General features: G+C 44.7%; 2 protein-coding genes across 3 annotated transcripts in view; one reads left to right on the plus strand and one right to left on the minus strand.

Annotated features, from left to right (window-relative positions):
* The window catches only part of SLC25A13 (solute carrier family 25 member 13), a 103665-nt gene extending 102220 nt beyond the window's left edge, over window positions 1-1445 (plus strand). For both annotated transcript variants that reach the window (XM_050890820.1, XM_050890818.1), the window contains one exon: window positions 237-1445. In XM_050890820.1, coding sequence (XP_050746777.1) covers window positions 237-426 — 190 coding nt within the window. In that variant the 3' untranslated portion in view covers window positions 427-1445. The remainder of the gene's footprint in view (window positions 1-236) is intronic.
* Window positions 1446-8124: 6679 nt separating this feature from the next.
* DYNC1I1 (dynein cytoplasmic 1 intermediate chain 1) overlaps window positions 8125-15972 on the minus strand; it is a 194600-nt gene continuing 186752 nt past the window's right edge. The window contains exon 17 of the mRNA XM_050890826.1: window positions 8125-9033. Coding sequence (XP_050746783.1) covers window positions 8923-9033 — 111 coding nt within the window. The 3' untranslated portion in view covers window positions 8125-8922. The remainder of the gene's footprint in view (window positions 9034-15972) is intronic.

A 15972-nucleotide genomic window follows, 5' to 3' on the forward strand; every position in this document is an offset into this window, starting at 1 on the left:
TGATTAATGCACTGCAAATTTTATCTGGATTTGACCATACTCAATCAACATGAAGGCTCCTGACTGTTCTGGAAGGTTTTAAAACAGGGTATTTCTCATTAGATTGTAGCATTTAATTTAGTTACTTACTGGGAGGTACATTCAGATGTCTCATTCAGCTTACTTTATGGAGGAGATTTTTGTGAATAATGGTTTTGCTCTATGGAAATTAATTTATTATTTTTATTATTTTGCAGAAAACCAGCTGGATCAGAGCCAGTTCCTAAATCTAGGATCACGCTCCCTGCTCCTAACCCTGACCATGTTGGTGGTTATAAATTGGCAGTTGCCACTTTTGCAGGGATTGAAAACAAGTTTGGACTTTACCTACCTCGGTTTAAGCCATCGCCACCTACCTCAAAGGCTGCTGCAGCAGTAGGACCCTAAGATTATTGCTGTAGGTTTTTTGTTATTAGTTGGGAAAGAGCCACTTTTCTAATTGGTTAATACTTTGTTCCTTTAGCTTCTCATCGTATAACAGTTTAGCTTCATTTGAGTTTTAAGGCAATTTTCATCCTAACTGTAATCATTTGTCTTTGTGCTTCCTTAACCAGATCACTGTGAAATTCTTACCAGTTGTTTTAAGTTTGGGACCATGAATGTATTTGTCCACATCTGACATGTGCTTGTGTTGGGAAGACACTAATTTTAGGTTCCGTTTATTGGGGAGGGCTGAGTGAGAGCTGTGAACCAGATCATCTTACAGGCAATGCTCGGTTGCAGATTACCAGGGCAGATGTCGCACATCATCACTCAAATGGAAAAACTCAGTGGATATCACGGTGCTCAAAGCGGAATGATTTTGACTGTACATGTAAATTGGTTATAAACTTAGTGCGTGTCTGTAGAGGTCAGCAAATATATACCTGGTACCTAAGTATGCCAGTACAGCTTCAACTTTTTAAATATGTACACGCACAAGTTCTGTTTCTGGATTGTATTATGAAGCTTTTATGTGGAACATGTTTTTGTAATGGAAACCACATTTATAAATGTTTAGCCATTGTATTATGTTACTGGTATCAAAATGCTCAAAAAAAAGTGTTATTGTCCATAGTCTTTGCACTTTATGGCAGAAATTTTGGCATTCTACTACACGTACAAGGAAATTTCATAACTAGGTGCCTATCTTGGGTTGCTGGTGTTTGGAATTCAGTTTGTATATGCACTTCTATAGTAAAACGCTGCTTGTTTAAATAACTGCAATAGAAAATTCATGCACTGTATCAATGGTACCTGCCTTAACTGCTGGCTTGTAATTGGCAAATAGGTGGTTTCAGATTCTTATTTACTTCATTGAGTCAAAAGAGATTAAAATACTCTAAAAGAAAAGATTTTACTTAATTTTTTGGTGCCTTGCACAGTGTTTAGAAAATTATGTATTTATGAAGATAGAAATAAACCTTTCAAACAGATGCACACATGGTATTCTGTTACGGAAATAGTGTAGTACATCAAATGTCTTGTTCAACTTCAGTTATAAAGTTAGGTTAAGATAAAGTTAATATTTGGACATGTAGGCTATAAAAACACCTGCAGCTTGAGAACAAATTACCTGAATTCCCCTGTGTAGAAAAGACATCTGTTGGTGTAGGTGTCACTGAAAAAAAGAAATTTTTCCTCAGTCAAAAACCAGAATTGGAGTAAGCTTTGATATTTTGACCTTTACTTTTGGGGGGAGGTTAATGTGTTATGAACAGTCTGACTACCTAGTCAGTTGAAGGTACTGTTGGGTGTCTTCTGTGGTACCTCTTAAGACCAGGAAGAATTTGGTCTTGCTTGTCTTCTTGGGGTGGGGGGTGGGTGCCTTCAACGTTGACTGTGGACTGAGGGAATGCAGAGATGCAGTATCATTGCAGACAGATGAGTTAGTTAGGTATGCAGTATCACATTGTTGTACTATAACTTGTGGAAATACTGAAATGGAAATCACTGTGTTATTGTGTTTGTGTTCGGGTCATCATGAAAATTATTCTCTTGGACTAATTTGCATTTTGAAGTTACCAGTGAAGTGGAGTCGTGGCAGGAGTAGCATCTGCAGTACTCATGCACGTGAAGGCAAGGGGAGAAGATGACATCTACCTGCCGCTGCATCTTGGAGTCTGGCTAAACCAGTGTGCACAGACTGCGCTGGGCTCTGACAGCCGCCGGCTGCTACCTCTCAACCCTGTACATCCGAGTGTCCCCAAGTGACAGCTCCTTCGTTTCAGAAATCTGAAAGAAACCCTGCCCCTTGTATTACTCCAAAATTAACTGTCAGGATTTTTGGTTAAGGCTTGTCAAAAAAGTTAAACTTTCTCACTGGGAGCTGCCTGTGCTGACACTGGAGATTTTAGGCTATTTAGGAGCTGGTTTTACACTTCATCCCTCACTTTCGCCTGATGTACCTTGTCAAGGGTTTCTCTGGAAAGTCAGCAGCTCAGGGAAGACGTCTGAGTACTGAGCTGCACATTCCCCCCGGTCCGGGAGAGGAAGCGCCTGGCCACGTGCAGGGGTTCAGCCTGCCCCTGCTCCCTCCTCGCGCAGCCTGGAGAGGGGCACCCAGGCTGCGCCGGCCAGAGCACGTCCCTCTGCTGCCTAACGCCGAGCCCCAACGCAGCCGGGGCCTCGCAGCCGGGAACGGAAGAGGAATTAGAGCTGGGTTATTATAAGACTTGCACAACTTCTTGGCTCATGTGATAAAGATCATTGCTTGTGTTTTACAAAGCAAATCGTAACTCGGACCCGTTCCCCTGCCTACTGCTGCCCTCTCTTTCCCAGGCCTGGCAGTATATTTATGACTTGTCCTTTATTCCAGGGATGAAGAGACAAAGCTCCCAGCCCAGGGACAAAGCTCAGGCGCAGCTCTCCTATGGCAGGTCCATCTCAGAAGGCCACAGCCTTCATCTTCTCCCGGGCGGGCAGATGAGCAAGGCTGGACTGACAGCCCCACCACCACCCATGGTGGCCCTTCCCTTCCCCATTAACTGTCTTTTGGGGGGTTGTTCTGTCCTTCTGCCCTTCTTTTCAGGGCCAGTAGAGGATGGAGGCAGGGGCAGAAGGGCTGAAGAGCCAGCGACTGCTCCGTTAACACGCAACCCAGTTCAAAACGTTTCAAAGCACACCACAGCTCTGCCCAGAGATCTTGGGGAAGATCTGTGCCCACAGTCGGCTTCCTCCAGACACAAAAGGATGCATTCCTGCTCTGAAAAGCTTACAGGCCAAAAAATTGTCAGATTGCCTTACAAACAAACAAAAGGCCCTGAGGACAACGTTTAGATGTTTGTCCTCTTCGGGTTTCTGGGTGAGTTACGCAAAGTGTGGGAGGAACAGGATAAAATGTAACCTAGCTTGCTTCCTGCAGTCCAGCTAACTCCTCGTGACAGCACTTCCAGAAAAAAAAAAAAGATCAAATATTGGTGATGTCACCTATCGGCACGAGAGTGGGGTGGGGGTGTCCCTGCAGCAGTTACCCCATATTTGTGTTTCTTGGTCCAGCAGAAGCTGAGGGATGCTTTTCTGCCTGGTCCCCGGGGATGGGTTGGGTTTAAGCAGACTTAATATTGACAGTTTACAGGGACGCTTTTGTGAGCAAACATACCACAGGCTTCAAAAATAACTTGGGCAGGTTTTTCTAAACCTGCTAAAAATATGAAACCCGACAAACTGCTCTGCATCTTCCTTAGGAGGGGACAGCCTGCTCGGGAATGTCCCTGCCGTACACTCTGTGATGGGCATGCATGTCATGGTGCTTACTGCTGAGCTCCTCAGCTCTCCAACGCACGCGTGGCAGAGGGACGAACAGGAATCCTCCAACCTTGCTGTTTAAACACCGCTGTGAAATTCAGACTCTGGTTTTGGTTGAAATATTTGCCATTTTTGCATAAGCTAGAAGACAATTTCCAGAGATGGTGATCATTTGTAAGTTATTTAATGGTTGAGAATATAGAAATTTCAAGACATTTGTATTTTAAGTGCCTCCAGAGAGCTTCAAACACAGCAAATAACACAGAAGCAGCCCGGGATGAAGTGGTTTCTTTAACGCCACTTGCCGTAGGGCAGTTCTGCTTTGTGCGCGGTGGGCAGCGGAGAGCTCAGGCTGTGAGCACGGGCAGCCTCTCCCAGTGCTGGACGTGAGGATGTCATCGGGGTGTCTGCTGCCCTTCAGACAGAGATGGCTTTTTAAGACGTGTATTCATCATTTTAACTGCTACTTGCACTATTCCTCATCGCACCAGGAAGCAGTACCATTGCTTGCAAGATTCTTTCCAACTGCTCTGGTTACATTGCAAAGAGCTGCCTGGCCTCCCTCTGTGCTCGCTCACACCCCAGGCTGTGCAGGCAGTGCATGCCAGGCATGGTGGTGCTACTACAGAAGTAGCTCTGCTTATGACTTTGAAGGAGAACCAGTCCTGTAAGCTTCCTGAGGACAGGTTGCTACTCCTGGAAGAGGCACCATTAGGCACTGAGTCCTTCATTAGGACTGATGCTGCCCTGGTGATAGCAGATCTCTTTGTCTGTCACTGGTCAGTGGGGACCATCCCACTCTACGTGGGATGCCGTCTTGCTCTGAGGGGTTTCCAGTCTTCTGCTGTGTTTGCTTTGTATCTAAGGTTGCTAAAACTCTTGAGAGCTTTTCCCATATGTCTTGTGTGAAGGAACGTATTCCCAGTTGTTTCCATAGCACTAGAGATGCAGGCTGTCATTTGCAGCAAGAGCTCATGATGTTCCAGGACATGGTAGGGGCTCCTGTGTTTTCAGAAGTAGCAAATGCTTGGGGCGTTGGTTTTGAGACCCAGGAGGAAGTACCTTTCATCGTGGAAGACTGACTGTGGAGCACTTGCTCCAGTACCCTGTGGAAAATGCTGCAGCTCCTGAATCACTGTGACCCAGCACCATTTGTCCCGCATGCCTTCTCTCTTTGAAGTAACAAGCTTGAGGCAACTCTGCTGAGCCTAACCTCAAGCAGCAAACACTTGCTCTGACAGCCTTTCCATGGAGGTGTCTGTGCTGCTCTCAGACTCGGGACGTAGCCCATCTCATTTTCACCGTTCAAACACCCACTTGGTCCAAGTGCAGTTATTTACAGGATTGGCCTGGCATTCCAGCCCCACGCTTGGGTTTTTGTGTGTCCTGGCCAGATTCCAGGTTGGCCAATGCTGTGCACATGCTCTTTCAGCGTGCCCTGGCCATCATCTTCTTCCTCTGTTACCATAGGCTCTCTTGAACAGAGTACATGTCACGAAGGTGAAGTAACCAACCCTGCTTCCCCTTTTAGCTAATGCCTTCAGCTCCCACCCCCAGTGCCATCTGCCACGTCTCCCCGCGTCCTTTCACAGCGCCTTTCAGAACAAATCCCAAGTCCCTGGCCACGCCATTCCTCTGCCTCTCACTCGTGTTGGTGTGGCTTTGATCCTTGGCACTGAAATCAAGGGAGACTCTGGTCTTCTCTTCATCAAGCACAGGACAGTTGTCTCTTCCACATCCGCCTCACAGTCCTCTCCTCCATCCTAGACCTCAATTCAGCCTTTCCCTTCTTTGCCCATGTTGCTCGTCTTCATGTGCCGCTTGCCTGCTTCTTCCCTGGTTGGGTTTGCTCTTTCTTACCCTTCTGGTTATGATGCGCTCTCCAGCTCAGTCTGAGCACACAGTTTTTGTCCTTCATGGAAAGCTCACTTGCAATGGCCCCAAAGTAGAGCCAGGCTGTTTTCTAACTCATTCCATTCCTGGAGCAGGCATGGCAGTGTCCCGGCAGTGCTAGAGCATGGGGCGTACTCTTCCTGCTCTTCCTTCTGTTCTCTGGATGTTTGTAGGTAAAAAGCCTGGAGAAGGTACTTTCTCTTTACTGAAAATAAAGGGTAATTTTGCATTTATTTCCCTACCAGGCAGATTCTGAGGAACATCTTGTTGTACGGGCTCTTTTGGGAAGCCAGTAAGGTGGAGGTATTTGTTTAGCAGCAGGAAAATCGAATCAAACAAACAAAAACTGTTGGAGATTCCTGGAAGGGCAGCAACAAGGGCTAGTCAGAAGCTCCATCGCATGGCAGTCACGGCCAGCAGAAAGGGAGTAAATGCCTCTTGTTCTTGTTGGGTGCTCCTCCATCTGCTTCAGCTGCCTGTACTGGCCCGTTCACGTTGTTGCTCTGGATATACAAACCTGGTCATTTCTGTGGAAATCGGGATCTTTTCCTCGCTCCCTCTATGTACTGCTGGACCCCACTCAACAAAAGGAGAGAAAAATAAAAACAAGAGACTTCTTTGCTCATATTCATTTGCACACAGCAGCAAATGCTGAAGGTCTTCTGAGGCTGCTGTTAAAACCATTTCCCAAGCTATTAATGCCATAAAGTAGGGAGGGCTTGGAAGGTGAACATGCAGTCTGTGTTCCCCTCCCCCCCCCCCCCCCCCCCCCCCCCCGCCCCACCCCTTACGTTCCAAAAGCTGAACGGTAATATGGAAAAAAGTGGAAGCAAATTTGCCAACCATGTCCACTGCGGTGGTTACGATGAATGGGAGACAACATCAGTTAAACACCTTTACACCGCAGCATACTCTCGCACCGTGTCCCCACACTTTCAGATGTGGATTACCGTAGGGGGCTGAAGGGCAGCGAGCTACCCACCTCTTCTTCCCGTGACAGCACTAGTTTGCTGTGTATCTGCGTGTGCACGTGTTCCTAATCTTGTGACCCACTAACGGCCAAAGCGTGCCTCCCCCCCTTCCACTTTGCTCCACATCTGCTTTGCCCACATACATAGACAACACTTACATATGCTTTTTGAAAGGAAAACGGGGAGAAACTGGGGAAAAAAACCAACCCAGAGATGATGTCTGAACTGCTGCTTTACAGATGTCTCGCCTGGTCGTTTATCAGCATTCACCTTTAAGCTACGGAAGTGCTGCGAGCGCTGCACTGGTTCTTCAGGACAGCTCCCGAAGTCCCCAGGGGAGCAGCAGGAACAGAAGGCTCCCGAACGTGAGGCTCCAGTCTCACGGAGCCACCAGAGCAACGACAGATGTCTCTGTGCTGTGTGACCTAGTTCATCTGGGGGAAGACCCCGCTTACCACAGCCCAATGGGCAGGACGCTTCCATGGGCACTGGGAGATAGCTTCAGGTCGTGTGTCCACAAGCACTGGGACATATCTTCAGGTCCCACCATGAAGAAGAAACTAGCCCATGCACGCTCACTGGGAGTTTTTTCTAACCACCAAGAGGAGGGAAATCCAGCTTCTCCAAAGGATTCATTTTCTTAGCCGGCTCTGGCTTTTGGCAGTGCAGAGACTTCCCAGTGGTTCTGGGTTTGACCATAGCTCTGAGGAGCATTAGATGATCTATTCCTCAACGTGACTGCCCAAAGGCGAGGCGCGGTCCCCTGCAAACTTACGTACAAAATCTTTGTTGCTGTCTGACTTTCAGCGTTTCTTGCTGGGACGGTTCACCTGCCTGCCCAAGTGAGCGTGAGCCACTGTTAAACCCAGGTGTCAGAGCCGTGCTCTGGCTCAGCATAGTGCTGTGATGCGAACGTAACTAGCAGCCTCAGCCCCAAGGCTAGCGTTCACCAACGTCCCTCTGGGCCACAGCACTCAATGCGATCAGCCTGCACTCTATTTCTTTGCTCAAGCCACAAGAGTTTGTCGTAAAGGAGAATATTCCCTTGTCCCCTGTCCCAGCCTGTCTCTCAGGACAGTTGGAGGAGGCCTTGCCTTTCCTGTTCCTTTTCTTTTAGCGCATGTGGTGGCACGGTGCTGCTCTGCGTGTGCATGTGTGTGCAAGTAAGCATGCACAGCTAGGGATGGAGGAAAAAAAATAAAAATGAATCAAGCCTAGAAGCTGACGTGGATTAGTGTCTGCTCATGTAAAATGTGTAGCAAGATCTGATGCATGCAAGTCCATTACTGGCCAGTCCCCGTAGCTGAAGGTATCTATTTACATAGCAGCTGCATGAGCATTCTGCGAGTCACGGCAGTCAGATTTTCCCCGTGCCTCGCCAGTGACCGGTAATGAACACGCTGAGCACTGCTGGCAAGGAGAGATTAACCACACTGCGACAGAACGGGCTTGATAGATTTTATTGGCAATACTAGTGTCATACTCGGGAACCACAACCCTTTGTCAGACTGTTAGTGTTAACTTGCATGACAAGTATCAGTGACCAACTGTATTTGAAATATAGTTAAAGTGCCTAGAAATAATAGGCATCTTAAAAAAAAAAAGGAAACTCATTCCATCCACTCAAGCCAACCTTTATAGATCTTACATCTTAAGCACAACTGATGTACTGTAATTGTTATGTAGACTTTAATGTAACCTCTACAGCAGCACACAGACAATGCAGTTCTCTCATTATGCACATGCTTTAGGATCGTTTATTTTAATGCTTTCAAATAAATATGTTCCATGCAGCACACCGCAATAAATAAGGAGCAGCAACTTTCGTATAGTACATCCATTCATAATGTAAGTCACCATGTGAAACACCACATCTAAAGTCTTTGGCCCAGTCCCATACAGTGAAGCACACCACATCTGCACATAATCATATCTGGCTTCATATGGATTTAATAGGACTATGCCAGAAGGGCAATGTGAGCACAAGTTTAACCAGGGGTTCCTAGCTATTAAATACAGCTACTAAGTAGTTAAAAGGCAACAACTAAACCCATAAAGGGTTGATTTGTCTTTTCTTTCTTACTTTTCAGACAGAAATATAAAGTATGAAAATGCTCTGGATATTTTCAGCCTTGTGTAAAGCAGCGTGATTAATACGGAATGCTTTGAGCAATACTGGCACGTACACTGGCATCAAAAGCCACAGCAAGACTGACTCTGACACTGAACACCAGCGTACTCAGCGGGGAAAGCTGCTGTTCTGGCGACGGCGGGCGCCGCTCCTTCTCTTCCTCTAGGCCGACAGCTCCACCGCCCCTTCCTCTTCGCTGTCTGCTCGGTTGGCGCGGATTTCCACCAGGGTCCGAGCGAAGCGGGTCCATTCGTCGTTGTGGGGAACAGCCAGCTGGGGGAGAAACCGACAGGGAATTAAGAGACCGCCTGGGGAGACCGGTTCTCTCTCTGGCCCAAAACCGAGGCACCTCCTTTGAGGAGAGCTCCTGTCGCAATCGGTGCGGTCGGGCACGGTGAAGGACCGAGGCCTGGGCCTCACCAATCCGCCGTGGGCTGGTTGCGCTGTAAAGCGCTGCCGAGTTCCCAGGACAAATCTGGCAGCTTCCTATTCAGTACCAGCTAGAAGGAGCTTTTACAGTCAGTGGCAGAGAAAAATGCTTTACCTATCTGCTTGATTTTTAAGAAAAAGTTTCTTGCTGAAGTGTTGTTGCAAAGTGTACCCCTTGGTTAAAATATTTCTGATTTTCCAAACTAAGGCGAGGCCTTGATCTCTACAAGTATATACACGTATATTTAACTTCACACACATGAGCTGGCCATTTGAAGTCAGCGAGGCTGTGCCCAAGTGTAATTGTTTGCAGGACCGAGGTCAATGTGCGCAAGGTAACAGAGCCTTTACAACACTGTATTGAAACTATTTTCCTGAAGTTCATTAAAGTTCTCAATTGTAAAACAAATATATTGTGTTATTTTAGTTACCCTCCTCTATGTTAAGGAATTCACAATTGCAAGAAATGCATTATAAAGGAAATGTTATACCAATGGGATACTGCATTACTGGTCTGATTTTTTACATCATCATGCAAGATCCGTTTCCATTTAATGCCATTGATGTTTCTAATGAACATTAGGCTTCAAGAGGGACATGTAATCTAAATAGCTAAACTTCCAGACAAAACGCTTTAGTGCTATGGCAAAATAATACTGCAGTCATTTCCAGCTGGATCCAACACTGCAATTTCTGGAAGAGAATGCAAGCTGGGATTGAGATAATTTAAAAAAAAAAAAAGGGGGGGGGTGGGCAAGCAGTTTTCTCAAACTTTGTTTTCATTAACTCAAATTCCAGAAAACATCACCAAGCATCCAGATGAACCATGCACATTTTTACTGCCCTTGAAGCCCTGTGATCATGTCCTGAATATAATATGAAAAAAATAACTGTTTCAAGATATTATGCAGTGCTTGGTACTGAAGAAGGCAACTGTTTGGAAACTACGGGGCATAAAATAAACTGCTGTCCACCTTAGCAAATGGATGCCTTTAGACTAAAGCATGAGTATGACCTTAGCTAATCCAGTTTGTGGTACCCAATATTCAATCTGTACTGACTTACTTCTTTTAAAACACCACCAAAAATGCCATGCAGATGGCTGGCTAACTATGTCCTTTTGGCACTAGCAGATTATAGGTGCGCACGAGGCTTTATGGTACACTGTACTGGAATACAGTCAAAATTATTCTCCTCTCTTTACATCCCAACAGTGATACATGTAACTGGAGACTAAGAAAAGGATCTATTACATCAACTAGCAAGCCCAGCTGGGGAAAGAGCTTGTGTATATGCCCAACGTTAACCACGCGTGAAAGCTCCACGTACACTGCTGCAAGTTCAGTGTTAATTGTACGGACGGGAATTTGCAATACTGGATCTAAATATCTCCTTCATACCTCACTGGTGCCGATGAGTTTTTCAACTATTTTGTATCTAGCTTTGCCTCTACATCCAATATTTTGGGGAGAAGCTTAGTGTGTGTTCTAAAGCTTCCCGTGTATAGCGCATGTATCAGTGATCCAGTTACCTTATGAAGGGCTGGTGTGCAACAAGTTTGGTTTTTTGCCTGTTGAAACACTGAATATAGTACAGTTCAGCACTTACTGAGGCTACAGACTGAGAAATGCAATCTATGTGAAAGCCACCTCGGCCCTCAATAATAGGTGTCGCTGCACTCTCTGGGTTTTCCCTTCTTTGTCTTCCACTTTTTGCATTTTTCTCCTTTACTTTTCCCAGGAACGGAGACCAGCGTTACAGGAGTAAACCATTTGAGACAGCTGTCTCTCACGCAGACACGCACAGATGTGGATCTGTTATGGTCTTTATTTGAAAGACAGCTTTGTTCTTTCTGAAACCTTCAGCAGAAGGAAATGTAACACCAGAATGGAGGTCAGTGCACCAACACACAAGTACCCGTAGCACAGGTTTGGTCACAGCCACACACCTATACAAGCTACTGTATAGTAAGTTAAGGGACAGTACAGAGATCCTTGTATCATAGATAAAACCAAAACCAGCTGTATAGCAATTTCCCTGTTACTATTGCTTCTGTCCTAAAAGATTTTATTTCTTGTGATGTGTATAGCACTATCATTTATCAAACTCTTGAATGAAAACATGAAATGAGTCTCACTTATTTCAACTAGTAAAATCACTGAAGTGGAACAATATCCTAGGCAAAGGACTTACTGAATTTAATAAAGCCTCATTTCTCCTTGTCTTAAAGTCCTAAACAGCATTACATTGTATTAAATGGCTGAAGACAGTATGTAATTCTAAAGAAAAAAATGAAATATATTTATGACATTGAGATCATTTAATTTCCTTTACTCCACAGCATGGCCACAGACAAATAAAATCAAAGTCCAGCCTATTAAAGCAACTTGGTATCTCAAACTTGAAGAGTCTCCCCACAAATGTATGCATTACATGCATTACTGTTAGCTGACAGCAAGATCTGGGCCGTTTTTAATGACTCAGTTCACAAAACAATTAATGATTGAAGTGAATACCTTTAGCACGGAGATTAAAACATTCAGTGCCCACACACAATCTAATTACTTAGAACTTAGTCTTATTTTAGCTTATTTAATCTCACGCACTGCATCATGCTTTCAACGAGGGGCCAATCCTGCTAATAGACTGTTAGTAGAATAAACCTCTCTAATATAAATTCCTCAGGGATGCGGAGGAAAACCTTGGCAATAATGAAGTCAAAGGAAAAATTGACTTTTATTCCCCCTCCACTTCTTTCTGTGAAGGCCCTAATACCGAATCACAATAGTTATACAGCAAAAGACCACAAATACAAACAAAAGCATCCACAAATTCCAATTCAAATTCTTGTCTGAATTAATGCTCCCCTTCCAGTCATTTTCCATTCAAGTTCCTTCAGCCAGGCACACTGACACCCACAAGTGTTGGAGGCCTGCGTCTATCTGTGGAATCTCCCTTTCAGCTTCTCTGCACAAGTTTTTTCTGGAAATACCAGGGCAGGGGTGGAAGAAACGAGGAGATACGTCATAGAGGAAGGGCAGAGGTTTAGAGCTATCTGGGTGTTCCTCACTCGTTTGGCGTTTTTGCCATTTTTCTGTCCACTTCCAGTTACTACAAAGCAGCACGTGTCAAGTCCCAGCAGTCATGATGTCAACGCAGGGTAGAAATGTTCACCAAAGCATAATAACTTAATATAACAACTTATATTAACATTTGGGTCAGAAGGTTGTATGAATGAACTGACACCAAGGTATGGAGCAGAACAAGAAAATAAATGCTATTAAGTGTTCTCCTTTGATCCCTTCACAATGGACGTATACGCTACCCGCACCTAATTAATTGACTGAATTACTCACACTGCTTTAACTTAAATACCATGGTATATTTAGGTTGCATCAGATAGTAATTCTAATGAGGAAAACCAGTATTATCAAAGCAAGGTGGTGACTTTAGCCAAACTTTGTCTGTTAAGCTGTTGGAAGAGGGGTACTTTTGCCTTCTGTCTGGCTTTTACAACATCAAAACAGTTCAGGCTGCAAGCCTACTGACCTGCAAGTATGACAAGTTTATGCATCCAAATAAACCTGCTTCTGCTTGTGAAGTTACACGTGCTCAGCTGGTTACAGGAGTGAGAATTTAGCATAGGAAAACATCTTCTCAAGACGTTAGGATGGTGACCCATTTTTAAACTGGGTGAAGATATTTAACTCAGGACAATTGGGGTCTCTCATTTCTCAAAAAAAAAAAAAAAATCAAAGTTTTCTTTATATCACTATAAACTTTTTAGATCTCCTCCCCCAATTCACTTTCATAAAATATTCTTCCAAAAGCACTCAATAAGTATCTGTAAGTGCTTCCTACATGATCAATAACGTATAACAAATAACACAGATATGTAACATACTAAATACTAGACACATTTAAGATTTTATCATTTAAACTAGTTCACAAACTGTTTTTCTTGCTGATATTAAAAAACCTGATTTACATGATGCAAACTCTCAGAATTAATTTTTCCACCCCCTCCATTACTGTGATTTTAGATAAGCAGATTTTGGATAAGAAAAGATAACTCTCCAGCATGCTCCTCCTGGCTGAACGGTGCAGCACAGATAACGTGGCTGGAAAAGGAAAGCCTCCTTGGGCAGCACCTCCCAGCAGCAGTCTTCAGACCCGCACGCAAAGTGAGCTCAGCTGAGCCCCCAGATTGAGGCTGGCTGCATGCTGCACACAAGGGCTGATATGCAGCAGCCACGCTTAATATCAAGCACCAGAGAGGTGGATCGGTAATTCCAGCAAGCCCAGGGGCAGCCTCCCGATAGTAACACTAAATAGATTTCTGCCTGTTCCTGCAAGGCGTTACAGTTATCAGTTTGTCTTATTACAGATAAATAAGATTATACCTGTGTGAATCTTTCCCAGCCTGTGCTTCCCCAGTCCACCAAACATACATGTACCGAGGGAAGGCAACTCTTGACTAGACAGAATAGAATACAAAGGGCCTAGAAAGTGAGATGATGGGATGCAACAGCAAAAGGATTGTAAATTAGGAGCTGCGATCTCCCGGTCCTCTTGTTCTTCTCCTTCCCATCTGCTAGAGGTGGCTGGTTCCTGGCCAGCTAGAAGCCCCTTAGTCTCTAGCATCATTCTCACCATCTTCGTTTTTGGGTGATAATGTGTTGAGCTGTGCTTTCAAGACTGGAGAGGATTTAAACAACATCTAGATTTGGAAAGAAGGGATTTGTCTAGCTGGGCCACATAGGTCAACCACAGTAGGTCCCCCCAGTTCATTTTTCAGAGTCACAGAATCATAGAATGGTTGGGGTTGGAAGGGACCTTAAAGAAGTCATGGGGTTACAGCAGACTTTGAAGTAACAAGGCTTGTAAAGTTTAAAGGTAAGATTGTTCCAACTTGTGCCTATTGTCCACTGTAGATAAAGGATAAAATGACCAGATGCAAGGGAAATGACCGCCGGGATCTTCCTGACAAGCACCTGGCTTTGCCTTGCTGAAGTGTCACAATTCTACGTGATTATGCAGTGCACGACAAAACTATATCTCACAGTGCCACCACAGAGCCCTTGGATTTTTGAACCTTCTGAAGCTTCTCTGTGTTTCCTGGGTGATCACTCTAGTCAAGCACTTCACTTACCTGTTAGCTTTCCAGCCCTGAAGCACAAACCCGTGCCCCCCTTGACGCTAGTACTGACCAAGGAGATGGTTTATGTGCATCTGATAAAAGAGTAACAGAGTCGTCTCCCCCAAGGCTCGCCAGGTAGCAGCATGAAAGTGAGTTTCACCAGGAACAGCATCCTCCATCTTCTTGTCAAGGCAGAGATTTCCTCTGTGTGCAGAGCTTCCAATCCGTACACCAGAGATCTTACAAACACAAACTGTATGTCCCGTGTTTTCCCAGAAACTGCTAGTAGCAACTTCACTGAACACTACTACTCTTAAAACTGTAAGACAGAACTCAGGAAAAGGAGATGCTCTCAGACCACTCTCGATGCTGCCATTTCTGTCAGCCAGGGCTGGGCTCCCCAAGCAAGCAGAAAAGCAACAAAAAACCAGTGCCTGAAGACACAAATCAACATAAATTTCTTTTCATTTTCAGATCATTTAACACCTTCTAGTAACATTTGCTCTTTTAAGTTAGGTCTGTTTAAAAAAAAAAAAAGAAAAAAGAAAAAGGAATGATTTTGAGACAAAAAAAAAAAAAAGCTTTGAATGTGCCTTTTAAAGGAATCTATCCAGAAGGTTGAAATAAGATATTACAACATATTTCAAGATTTTTGTATATTCCCCTCCTATCCATCTTTTTTATGGCTTGAGAGTGTTTCAGCTCAATTTGTCCAAATCTCTGTATAGCTTCAGTTTCCCTGAAAAACCACTTTCCAGCAAATGAATTATTCATTGAGGATATTTCACTTTATTCCTGGCTCCTCGCCTTCCCTGGAGCCTGTAAATCTTTGGGATGGGAGCAGACAAACTCTTCCTGCCTTCATCCCTCCATGCTCTTGTCCAGCACAGCTCTCCTCTGAGGGCTGGGGACTCTCCTGAGAAGGAGATAAAATGCAATTTCAGCAGCAGCAGCCTCCACTTTGGAGGAGCCAGTGTCCCGTAGGCTCAAAGGGAGCACAGTTGTCCATGTTCAGCCTATTGCATTTCCTTTTAATGACTGCACCTCATGGGTCAATCTACCTGTCACTGAGACACTGGTTCATAACCTGCAGCGCTGATCACTGGTGAAAGTATCGTGCAATCCCAATCACCAGGTCAATAATCACATTTTTTTTTCATCTTCACCTAGAGTTCAGACGCCTCAAAGCAAAAATAGCTGTGGGAAGAACTTCCTCGGCGTTGTCTCTGACTGAGAGGTTGTTCTGAAGGGGCAAATTTTTCCAACCAGAATGGTCTATAATCACTTCTAACACACACGTCCCATGGACACAGGTGTAAAAGGAGAATCTGAAAATGAACCGTTACACCACGACTTGGAACGATCTGCCAAAGTATGTGGTCTGCAGCCGGCCCGCGCAACCATATTGCCACACACTGTTTTCAATTAGACGTTTGCAGACGAGCCTGCATGGTGGTCCAAGATACACTCTAAGGGTGACAGCAGTTCCCGAGTCAAAAATCTGCGACCCAGTCAAACACATTTCGTAGAAGTATAACGCTGTCTTATTTTTGTATATAGAAAACCTTGTTCTGATCTAAGTTGATGGGTTTCTATAGCTAGTCACCATGCTCCTAGAGATCAGAAACTTTCCGATTAACACG

Source organism: Gymnogyps californianus, chromosome 2 (assembly GCF_018139145.2).
Source record: "Gymnogyps californianus isolate 813 chromosome 2, ASM1813914v2, whole genome shotgun sequence".
Lineage (NCBI taxonomy): Eukaryota > Metazoa > Chordata > Aves > Accipitriformes > Cathartidae > Gymnogyps > Gymnogyps californianus.